The 13,291-nt window shown below is 36.4% G+C and overlaps 1 protein-coding gene across 4 annotated transcripts in view; it reads left to right on the top strand.

Annotated features, from left to right (window-relative positions):
• The window catches only part of LOC150094135 (uncharacterized), a 109,909-nt gene extending 97,288 nt beyond the window's left edge, over positions 1-12,621 (top strand). For all 4 annotated transcript variants that reach the window (XM_090411895.1, XM_090411893.1, XM_090411892.1 and 1 more), the window contains exon 7: positions 12,009-12,621. In XM_090411895.1, the coding sequence (XP_090268021.1) occupies positions 12,009-12,119 (111 nt within the window). In that variant the 3' untranslated portion in view covers positions 12,120-12,621. The remainder of the gene's footprint in view (positions 1-12,008) is intronic.
• The last annotated feature ends 670 nt before the right edge of the window (positions 12,622-13,291 follow it).

Raw genomic sequence — 13,291 nt, 5'->3', positions numbered from 1 at the left:
GATATATTCACCAGCAGTTCACACCACTCTCATCCCCACTCTCCCAACAATATGGGATTATAAAAACCCTGTATAACAGGACAAAATTAATCAGTTCAGATAACAAGGCCCTAACTACTGAATTAACTATATCCCTAACACCTTCTTAGTCAATGGCTACAACTCTCAAAAAAATATTAAAACCAGTTACCACAACCCCACTGCCCCCTCTCCCTTCATAGCAGAGATTACTCTTCTGAAAAACTGACAAAAGTCCTAAAAAAAATGTGACCTCACAAACCACATAAGAAATTAGCATCTCTTATCCCCCCCGCTATACCTACCTGGAGTATAACAGGTCCCTTGCAGTTGCAGACTGTCCTACTACAGCCAAACAGGCAGGACAGCCAATATCAGGATATCCGAACACAAGGACTACATCCGATTCACCAATACAGTCACTCAGGTCTTGCTAACCATGCATTTGAACACCCTACCACACAATATGCTGGAAGAAGGCCACTTTATTACACTGCAGCAAGTACAAAAGATTATTCCTTGAATAAGCCTCAGTTCTGAAAAACTTCCCAAACCTCAACAAATTTGGGTGAATGAAAATGCCCCATCTGAAAGATCATCAGCCCAATTACCAAGACAACTCAATTTAGCCTGCAAGGGAGGGGGGGGGGCACCTTTTAGGACCAACTTTGGTTGCCTTTCTTGAGCCTCATTTGTTTAGTGTGAGGGCCTGCATGCACATATCATTGTTTTGTGATCCCTGAATATGTGTAACATTGCCAAAATATAGGCAGTTATTAATTAAAGTTTTTATGATTAATAGTTTATGTTGTCATTTCCTAAAAAATTAGAAGTGATTCTTATCTTAAACAAGTATTCATGCCTCAAACAGCTTCTGTAGTCATTTAGTTATTAATAAATAGTTTTTACTGGGTTGTTTACGTTTCCTTATACAATATATGAAAAACCAGCATTATCTTGATAAGTTTGTAATGTAGTCTTTGAGTAATAAGTCTCAGGAAACAGGAAACCAAACTGGAAAATGACTCAAGTTAACAACTATGAGCAGAACAAGGATAGTAAAAAAAAAAAAAGATAAGTAAGAATATCTGGATTGTTACCACTCAGCATGTCAGGAGAATTCATCACACATATCAAGATTTAGACAACTCTAGTAGAATGAATTATCACATTAGCAGTTATAACAGAAATGAAGAAAAAACAAAAATAAAATGAAGCAGATAATTATATCTCTATGTACAGTGAAGTCAAAAAAGAAGGAAAGAGCAAAAGCAGGAGTAATGATTTTTATTTTTAAATACAAATACATTAATGACATTAGGAAGGATTTGTGGTGTACCACAAGAATCAGTCCTTGGGCATCATCATTTGTTGATAATGCAGGGATAGGCAGCATAATCACAAATGAGGGTGGGGGGGGAGAATTCTAGAACTAAGATTACAAATAAGTCATCGCTTCCTAACAATGGTGTCTATGCCTGAGAGAAAGGAAGATGACAATGCCCTCTATTCAGATTTACAAAAAAAAAAAAAAAAAAGACTATCTACAATTAATGGAGATTTCAATGCCGGTGTAGAGAACATTTCACTTGGTACAAATATAGGAACAAATGATGAAGCTACATGCATTAGAAATGGATACAGACTTGTTTCTCTATATATAATAACTTAAAAATTACTAACAGCTCTTTAAGCATAGAGATCACCATAAATTCTCTTGGGAAGAAACCTAAAAATTATAATAAACTATATAATAGGGTGATGGTAAAGATTTTGGAAAATCTTTACCATCACCCTAGGACTCATACAGAAATAGGGTTGACATAGAATCTGTACTTTGCAGTGAACAGCATGGGTTTACTAAAGGACGATTGTGTTTGAACAACTTGCTCGCATTCGGTAATACTGTTGCCATTGAGTTAGACAAGGGGAATGGATATCCCATGATGCTTTTGTTTTTTGATAAGGCTTTTAACAGAATACAGCATGAAAGAATGTTGCATAAATTGGAGAATATGGAATTAGATTATAAAATATTAGTGTGGACAAGAGGATGCCTGACTGACAGATATCAAAAAGTGGTATACGGGGACTGTGAATCTGGAAGATTTAAGTGTTGCTTCCACACCCATGGATCCGCGTGGGGAGGCATGATGCCGTGGTCTCCATTCTGAACAACCGCTTTAAGAACAAAGGTTGGGAGACTGCAGTGGAACCACATTATAGGACCTCCGTGGGTTTGCGTAAGCCAGACTTAGTGATTAAAAGAGATGGTGACGTTTGGGTAGTTGATGCCCAGGTAGTGGGAACAGGGTGCCCACTAGCCTATAGCTATAATAATAAAGTAAATTATTATAAAAATAACCAAAATCTAGTTAGTAAGATACGGGAGGAGCATGGGGCAACTCCGAGGTTTACCAGCGCCACCATCTCTTTACATGGCGCATGGAGTGCAGATAGTTATAAGGACTTAAAACAGCTTGGGCTTATGCAGAAGGATATAAAAGTTCTTTCCTTGAGGGATCTACAGGGCACAATGGTGGCATGGCATTGCCACCAGAGAATGACTACAATGATAACTAGAACAGGCATAGGGTGAAACACTTGTAAAGGCTTAGGCCTATATCAAGCCTGGACGTGATGTAAGGGAAGTATACTGCTCATAACCAGTACAAAGATTAAAAATAAATAAATAAATAAATAACCAGCGGTGTACCACAAGGATCAGTTCTTGCTTGAATGTTATTCAATCTCTACATTAATGACATTGGGAAGGATTTGTGGTGTACCACAAGAATCAGTCCTTGGTCATCATCATCATCATTTGTTGATGATGCAGAGATAGGCAGCATAATCACAAATGCAGCTGGTACACACTACTTGCAGAATGAATTGTATAGGCTGGATTGTGGGTATGTGAAAATGGTTATGAGTTCAATAATAGTAAATGTAAAATTTTCACTTTGGTGTGATGAAATATCCAATGTGATGTTATACTGGTGGAATTATTCCAGAAGAAACTGACCAAGCTTAGGGATCTTGAGGTTTTAGTTGATAGGAAGTTGAAGTTCAGGGATAATATAGCAAAAATTATATACAAATACAATTCAAAGGATAATTGCAGTGCTGAAATGAACACTGACATGTAAAAATAAGGAAGTTATTTTTCCTCTTTACAAGGCTTTGATACAATGTCATGTGGATCACTGTGCACACATCTGGTCTCCTGGTTTTCAAGGTGATGCAGATAGGTTGGAGAGTGTGCGAAGGAAAGTGTTAAAAATGATATCGGGATTGACGAAGACAGATTGAGACTTTGGACTGCAAACAGGAGAAAGAGAGATAATATGATTGACTTACAAACTTCTGAAAGAGTCATACAGGATATCAGTAGATGAAAGGAGGGTGGGGAAAACAGCTAATATGATACTACCTAACAGGGTATATTTAGAGGTGCAGAAATAGAATCAGATCATTGTCTATTGCAAGGAGAATTGAGAATACCTCCAAGATGATTTAAAATTAATGAAATCAATATGAAGAGAAATCCCTGGGGAATCGTTTAGAGTTGAGCTTTTAGGATGAACAAAAATGTTAACTACTTTTATTTGCAGATAATAAATTAAAAATTAGAACAAATGATATTGTAATAGAATGAATATTTAAAAAAAACTTATTAGTGCAGCAACTAAATGTCTTGGAACAAGAAATTAAATGGAAAAGGAGAAGGGAATAAGAGACTGAGAATATTTGATGCAATAATCAAAGACAAGAAAGAAATATATAAGCAATAAATAAATATGAAATCACTGGAAGCAGAAAATAATTGTAAACACAAAAGAGCAATTTCATAAAAAAGCATGCAGGAATAAGAATAGGGAAACATGAGATCACTAAATAGCAAAATTGGAAAGAGATCGTATAGTGAAGAGACCAAATGAATACAGAATTATAAGAAATGTGAAGGAGGAGATAAAGTAGAAGTGAAACTTGAAATAATCAAAAAGAAAACCTGGCTGGACTTCTTCCAGAACTGTTAAATAATTTTAAGTCATTGGAAAAATGAGATGCTTCCATATACAGTGGAAGAGGTAACATTAGGAGAATTCCAAAAAGCAATTCAACAAAGTAAATCAGGAAATCATTCCTCCTGGAGAAGATGGAATAAATATAGAACTTGCTAAATATGCAGGCATCCTCTTAAATGGCTTTGAATATTACTTAACAATATCCGATAGCAGTGAAAAATACCAGAAAGTTGGAATAAGGCCATTATCATTCCAATATATGAAAAAAGGCGATAAATGCAACTGTGAAAAAACTTATTACTGGTTATAAGTTGTATGCATAATTATTCATTTCAAAACTTAAATGCAGAGGATACCTTTGTGAAGAACAAAATGGCTTTTGAAAAGGACAAACACATATTGACTCAGCTTTCATATTAAAAATCCTAATGGAGAAGTACTGTGAATTCACCATACGAGGGTGGTCTGAAAGGTTCTCAGCCTCAACCATAGATGGCAACACTATCTGCAAGATTTTTTTTTTTTTCTAAGTTGGTACATCTGTCATAAGCATCCATGTGAAATTGCAAGTCCTTCTATCAAGTAGTTTGTTTTATATAGCTGTCTGAAGCAAAAGTGTTGTCTGTCTCCCTTGAAATGGATAAAATTGAGTATCGTGCGGTTATAAAATTCTTTGTAAAAGAAGATTTAACGCCAAAAGAAATTCATTCGAAGTTCATAAAACTTTATTATTATTATTATTGTTGTTGTTGTTGTTGTTCCGGGAAACTTCAAGGAGTCGACAGACTCATCGAGGGAGGCCCTAACATCATGTCTGGAACAACTATTCAACATTCACACAGTATCTATCATATCTTGCCTTGAACTCATTCACGGTCGTAGCACCCACAACAGACTCTGGAAGCTTATTCCACTCATTCACCACTCTCCAAGTAAAAAACCTAGCTCTAACACCCTTGTCAACCACACTCTTGCCCAGCTTCCATGCATGGCCCCTAGTTCTCCCGCCACCAGTCATATTTTCAAAAATATCTTCTGGATCAATCTTATAAAAACCCTTCAGTAATTTGAATGTCTCAATCATATCACCCCTCCTTCGCCTATCGTCCAATTTCTGCAACCCACAAATCCTCAACCTATTCTCATAAGGTTCATTCCACAGACCTGCTATCATCTTAGTCACTCGTCTCTGGACCCTCTCCACTTCCTCCCCATCACGAAGAAACCCTGGTGCCCATAACTGGGCACAGAAGTCCAGATGGGATCTTATCAAGGCTCGATACAGAGGAACAACAACTTGCTTCTCTCTGCATGTTAAAGTATTTTTCATAAGCCAAGTGATTTGGTGAGCTGTTTTAGTTACTTTTGCAATGTGCCCCCTAAACTTCAACTCCCTATCCACCAGCACTCCCAAATCCCTGGCCTCATCAATCTCCTGGAGTACGGTTCCACCTATGCGATATACTGCTGCTATTCTTTTCACCCCAAAGTGCATAACCTCACACTTTGCCACATTAAACTGACATCCATTTTTCCTAGCTCAGTCCTCCAAGCTATCCAAATCATCCTGTAAAATTTTGACATCCTGTGCACTCACAATTGCTCTACCCAACTTTGCATCATCAGCAAACAAGTGAACACTTCCTCTCAAATCCTTTCCAATATGATGAACAAATTGAAAAGCAATGGTCCAAGAACAGAGCCCTGCGGCACTCCACTAGTCACAAGACGTCTTTTTGACTCCACTCCTGAATAAACCACTCTCTGGTATCTCTCCTTCAACCACCCTCCTATCCATCTTACCAACCCTATATCTATCCCCATCTGCTCCAGTTTACTGATTAGGGTTCCATGTGGTATCCTGTCAAACGCCTTGGCAAGGTCCAGTAGTATCACTGTAAACCCATTACCCCTATCCAGTTCAGCTGTCACTGTGTTATAAAACGTGAGCAAGTTACTGAGGCATGATCTACCCTTCACAAAACCATGTTGTCCCCCATACAATATCCCATTTTCATCTATCCAATCCTGTATTCTTTTCTTGACTAATTTCTCTAAGACCTTGACAATGATTCCTGATATGCTAATCGGTCGGTAATTTACAACAGCGGTCTTGGAACCACCTTTATGCAGTGGAACTATTTTCCCCTCCTTCCACCCGCTCGGGACTAACCCAGACCTGAGACTCAAATTAAACAAAATGGTCAAGGGTACTGACAATTCATTAGCTGCTTCTCGTACTACACGAGCTGGTATACCATCCAACCCCACAGATGTATTGACATTGAGGTTATGCAATAGACTACTCACCTCCACTTCATTCACCACAATTCCCGTATAATCTACTGGTTTATTCGTTTCTGCAATGTCACCACCTGGATGATATATTCTTGCAAAGTGCTCACTCAGTAACTCAGCTATCTCAACTGATTCAGTTACCTCCCTACCATCGGCATTCTTTAAAATCATTCTGCCATGTACATTTTTCCTTTTACTTGCTACATATCTAAAAAACTGTTTAGGATTCTCTTTAGCCTGCATGGCCAATGTTCTTTCGTAATCCTTTTTTGCTTTTCTTACCACACTCCTCACCCTTCTGGCCTGCGCTTTATACCGTTCATGTGCCTGCCGGTCACCTTTCTCCTTAAATTCCCTCCATGGTTGTTTCTTTTTTTGCAGCTCAAGCTTAATGGTGTTATTCATCCATTTAACCCTTACTTGATTTATTATTCGGACTCTAGGTATACAGTCAGCCATTGCTTCATGCAAGCACTTCTTAACTACCTCCCATGCACTATCAACTTCTAGTCCTTGCAGTTGTACATGCCATGGCACTGAGCCAATCAAACTCCTAAGCTTGTCATACTTTCCAGCCCGATAATTCCACATGTACCCTGTCTTAATTGAAAATTCTACACCTTTAGCCACCTCCCAAGTCAAGACCCTATGATCACTCTCTCCGATTGGTGGCAATGTGGTCATATTTGTTACAGCCAAATCCTCAGATGTAATTACTAGGTCAAGCACTCTCTGACCCCTAGTATTTTCCATTACATGCTCTCGCAGATAGTTATCCCTTAATAACCGCATAAAATCCAATTCCTTCCTCCCTCCCGTGTGTCCTCTCCTCACTCCAATCAATGCGACCATAGTTGAAATCTCCCATAATAATCACCCTCCTTCCACTCATTTCTTCTATTTGCTTGTGCATACTGTCACCACCATCTTTTCCATCACCTGGTCTATAGCAGCACCCAATTGTATATTTAGTTCTGCTAGCCACAATCTCACACCAAATGGCCTCAAATGTGCTCTTTTCTCTATCCTGCAATTCAACTTCTATTCTCCTTGGCTGTAGCTCATCAGCTATCATCAACAATACTCCTCCCCCCATTTTATTCTCTCTGTCATTCCTGAACACGCTATACCCATCACATTCAATCCCACTAGCTATATCATCTACAGTCAGCCATGTTTCACTAATACCAATAACCTGTGGTCTGGAAGTGCCAACCATGGTCAAAAATTCTTCCTTCTTGTTCCTAATACTCCTAGTATTAGTGTACATGAATTTAAGACCCCCATTAGCCCCAACCCTACCTTGATGCCTTATATTAACTATCCCACTCTGGTTTGTTGTCCTTATTTGCTCTAGCATATTATATTCATTCTTACATTCAACTGCCTCCCTAAGGACTGTATATCTACTACCCCCCCTTTAACGAATCTAGTTTCCCTGAATTTGCACATCCACTACATTCAGCAACACTTTCTCAAGTCTTCTTACACCATAACCATTCAAATGCAAGCCATCCATCTTATATAGATTCTTTCGCCCATCAAACTCACTCCACACGTCCACAAATTCCACACCACTCGTCATACATAACCCACGCATAAAGTCATTCGCAATTATGGCCCTCCTTTTAAACATTTCACTGTCATACCGTGGCAAAAGACTAATCATTCTAACTCTCTCACTCTTTTCTTTTGCTACCTCAAACAATTCATTCAAGTCTTCTATCATTTCCATTTTATTTCCTTTCAAATCATTCGTACCTGCCACAACAATCATTTCTTTCACCCTTTCCTTTTGCTCTCTAATAGCCTCAGTTACATCCTTTATGGTCACACCAGGTTGGTTCGATTTTGTCAAATCCTCTACTAACACACCTCGTACTAACGAGTCTCCATACAGCACTGTATCCTTCATTTTGTTCATGTTCACAATCTTATGCCTATTTTTCCTGTCTTACCTTTTATTATTGGTTGGTTCATTCAGTCGACTTTTGTTCATGCACTCTAGCTGCTGTTTTGCCCTTTCTATCGCACCATTCAACAACGCAATCTCATTCAATGCATCTATCTCATCTTTTTTATTCTCTGAGAAACCATTAATACTATCATTCACACTTTCTACATTCACACTCTCATAATTCTCATGTACAACCTTGCCGTTTCTTGTCATATTGCTATTTTCTTCATTCTGAAGGTTGACAAAAATATCACACTCACGATCCGAAATACACTTCAATTCCTCATTCTCCCTACATTTTCTACACACATTCAATCCTTTATTATCATCTATCCACACTCCGACTGCACTCCGTAAAGCGTACATTTCACAGCTAGTACACTGCCTCATTTCTTTTATACTACTGTTCTTTGATAATGATGTCGAACCATCATTACTGGCCGCCATTTTCCTTCGTACAGGTGCCATAATTATTGCAAAGTGTTTTATCAAATAATAAGTTATACACGCCAAAAACACACAAACAGACGCACTAAAATACGCAAGGCAAACAAAACTACACAATATTAACTAATTTTATCAACGTTAACTGAAAATAATACTTATCTTATCAGGAGCTTGCACGAACACTACACACTACGATATAACCTCGAACTCAACATTTTTGAGCACTCTTCTCCTTCGTTTTTGACTATGTTTAAAAACTCGGACTGCCGAGTTTAAACATAGCCTTACCAGCCTTGAAGATGATCCACATGATGTCCAAAAAGTTTAGCAACACCAGAAATCATTGATCAAGTGCACAATATGGTATTGGATGACTGGCTAGTCAAAGTGCATGAAATTGCTGAGACTATAGGCATTTCAAAAGAATGTGTAGGATATATTTTGCATGAAGAATTGCATGTGAAAAAGCTTTGTGCAAGATAGGTGTTGCACTTGCTCACAGCAGATCAAAAACACACTTGCATGAAAATCTCTGAACAGTACTTGGAGCATTTCAACAAGAATAAAACTAATTTTGTGTGTTGATTTATTACTATGGATGAAACTTGGATTCACCATTACAGATCAGAATGCAAACAGTTGTCAAAACAGTGGACAGAAGCCGGTTGTTCAGTGCCAAAGAAGACAAAGTCAGTTCCGTCAGCAGGAAAGGTCATGGTATCGATGTTTTTGGGATGCTAAAGGCATTTCGTTTATTAATTATCTTGAAAAGGATAAAACAATAACCGAGGAATATTATTCTGATCTTTTAACAGACTAGATGAAAAAAATTTGTGAGAAAACACCCGGTTTGCAGAATTAAAAAATCATCTTTTATCAGGACAGTGCACCTGCCCACAAAGGTGTTTTGGCAATGGGAAAATTAAGGGATCTGCACTATGAATTGTTGGAACATCCAATCTATTCCCCAGATTTGGCTCCCTCTGACTTCTATCTCTTCCCAAAATTAAAACTTTTCCTCGCTGATCAGCATTTTTCTTCAAATCAAGAGGTGATTGCAGCTGTAGAGGGGTATTTTGTAGATCTTACTAAGAACCACTACAGAGACGGGACAATGGCACTGGAGCATTGCTCGATAAATGTATTAGTCTTAAGGGAGATTATGTCGAAAAATAAAAATAATTTTGAAATTATAAATTTGTTTTTTCATTGTTAGGCTGAGAACTTTTCAGACCACTCTTGTATAAACACACACATAGCATTTGTAGATTACTAGAATGTTTGACATAGTCTTAAGGAACAAACTATTGATATTCAAGAAGTTAAACATTATAATCCAGCTGCTCTCAGCAATAACTAACACACATCAAAACAACCAAATAGTTGTAAGTATCAATAAAAAGTTCTAGAAGTTAAATCGATAAACAGAGGATCTCAAGGATGCTTAATGTAACCACTCTTATTTATTATCTGTATAGATGAATAAGAGCCTCCGTAGCTTAGTCGGCATAGACGAAGCCCTTTGGTAAGAAAGACCTGGGTTCAATTCCCATCAGTGACGATAGGAACATTTATCTGGTCTCATACAGAGGTTAAGGGGATTTTCACCTGCAAAATTCGGGTTTTTCGTCCTCCAGAACAGGTAAATCAGCCCTGTGAACACACACAGATTACAGTCATGAATATTGCCCTTAGGGAATGCAACAAAAATTGATGAACTGGCTGCATTAAATTCATCGTAAACCCCTCATTAGGGGGACTCTACCTGCCCTAAAAGAATGAATGAGATCAATCAAATAGACGAAATAGTGAAGAAATGGAAGAAAAATATAAAACTATCTTTTAAACTGTTGATTAATTTTAATGGTATAGATGAGAACACAGACTGATAAGAAAATAACCATTTATTAAGTTATTGCTGGTATTCTATCCAGCAAAGGAATAGATATTTTGCTGGATAGAACAGTGAAATATCAGCAATAAGTTAATAAATAGTTACTTTCTCATAATTCAGATAAATTCTTAAAATTAATCAACATGTATGACAAATACATAATCCTTCCCACACGTTTCAGCTTTTAAATTGGATTGTGGAACTATACTTAATAACCTTTTGTTTGCAGATGACCAAATTATCATAGCAAAAAGTTAAGATGAACTCGAAAGATTAATATATTCCTTAAACGTGATTATCAAAAAGATTGGAATGCAAATATCGAAATATGATGAAAATCATAACTTTTAAAGGACCATCTCCTGTATGAAGTAAAATCATAATTGAAAATAAAATTTTAGAACAAATTAACTGCTTCAAATGCATTGGATGTGCTGTATCATACGCAAAAGAAACTGACATTGATATAAAAATTTCGAACTTCCTAAAAATAAAAGGGACGATCAGTAATATTTTTAAACTTAACCAAGTTCAAAAGCATACAGGAATAACAGTTTATAAATTTTTAGCAAGACCTTCTGTATACTGTATGGAAGTAAATTATGGACCATAAAAACTTCAGAAAGGCGGTGGGGGGGGCGAGATAGGACCTGGAGAAATTATATTTCTGCAAAAATTGGCTATACTTTGGGGGGAAAAAAAGAAACACAAAAATATATAAAGAATTAAAAATAGACTGAGTATTGGACAGAATATGCAAATACCAAAAGAAGTGGATGAAATGTATTAAAAGAATGGGCAGTTCAAGACTACACAAAAAAGATACTCCAGTACCATCCACTTGGGAAGGGGGGAGTCAGGGACGACCAATAAAGAGATGGAATGGACCAGAACAGGTTACTGGGCCTAAATTCCTGGAAGGATGATAATGATTTTATAAAGAAATGTAAAGAACCCAGTAAAACTATGTTTATTGATAACTCAGTGGTTACAGAAGCTGCTTTAAGCATGAAATCTTGTTTATATTAGGTTCAGATCACTACATATGCTTATTATTAATCTCATGGTAGAATGTTTTCAAGTGTGTGTGAGTACTGAAGTACTTTATTTAAATTGTTAAATTAGAGTGATTAGGAAGATGTAAAATTTTTTATATAAGCCTGTTTTGGTATTTAAAATGTCATAAGAAATATGCTGCAGGAAGATTCTGTTCATTGGTTTTACTAGTTAATTATATTAGTAATTATAAGTTCATATTCTAACTGTGTGATAGAAATGCAGAAAAATTAAACTTCGTGAGCTGAAAAAAGATGCATGCTTAATTTTAGATATGTTATTTATTTATTTAATTATTTTTCTTCCATAGAATTCTAATATTTTGTCAGCAGTCCTTTGCCTCATTAAGGAATTAGATTCTGCTGGTCTGGAAGTTGTGGACACAGCAATACACTGCCGAATGGAAGAATTGGAAGATTGACTACTCTAATTTTTAAAGTTAACTACACATGGGATTTTTTTTTTTTAAGAAATAGTTTAATTTAAACAGTCTGCTTAAATCTCTGCAAATTATGAAATTTGTAAAGAAACTATAAAAAAAAAAAAATTAAATTTTAGAAAATTTCTTTTATGTACTTTACAAGAGAGCTATGGAAATTTTTTGTCTTTTTCTTCTCATATTCAGTTATATCCTTTTTTTTTTTTTTCATTTCTTCTCTTCTTACTTGACCATATTTCGATTAAGTGCCATGCAAAAATTAAAAAAAAAACATAAGCTTATAATTTGTTACTGGTTTTTTAGAATCTATAGCTCCACTATTTAGAAAAATGGATGAAAAAAAAATCTGCTTTATACTGAAAGCAGTTCTGTGATATTTTAACTGACTTTTATACCAGTTTTCTAGATTGTTTCAATTTCATTTTAAAAGTTTATAATGGTTGAGGGGAAAAAACTATGATATATATATATATATATATATATATATACACACACACACACACACACAGGGTGGTTCAAAATTCCACGTACAAACTTTGAGGAGAAGTAGAGAACATCAAAATCAACGATATTCACATAGAAAAGCATGATCGGAAACTCCACCGGAAGGTACTAACACGGACACAAAGATACAGAAATAACACAAGGCAGTAAGTAGTGTAAAAAACTTTATTAGGCGTAACAGTTCGATAGTAGTTGGATACATAATATGGTAAACGAGGTGCATGTCTGCCATCTCAGAGTTCATAAAATGACGCTGTTCTTTGCACGACGTCAAAAAGCTTGAACGAGGAAGCCCCAATTGCCCACCTGGAGTTCTGCCGAACAGCACCACCTATCACTTTCGAGTGGCGTTTCTGGTCATACTTTCCTATGCGAATATGGTTGATTTTCATGTTCTCTATCTCCCCTTAAAGTTTGTACGTGGAATTTTGAACCACCTTGTATATATATATATCGTGTTTTTTTATATCATAATACCATGATAATGTCATAATGTATCATTATAATGTCATCAACATATCATATTGATGTCCTTTAGGACATTATTATGTCCATTAGTTTAATTTAATTCTCATGAGTTTAAAACGTCTTTTTACATCTAAGATGCCATATGAATTTTGTGCTCTATATTTATATTCTTGGCTAATGTA

Source organism: Typopeltis vanoorti, chromosome 22, assembly GCF_054136105.1.
Source record: "Typopeltis vanoorti isolate ZY-2024b chromosome 22, IOZ_Tvanoo_1.0, whole genome shotgun sequence".
NCBI classification, from domain to species: Eukaryota; Metazoa; Arthropoda; class Arachnida; order Uropygi; family Thelyphonidae; genus Typopeltis; species Typopeltis vanoorti.
Note: the sequence above shows the minus strand (reverse complement) of the source record. Positions and strands in the feature narration are given on the sequence as shown.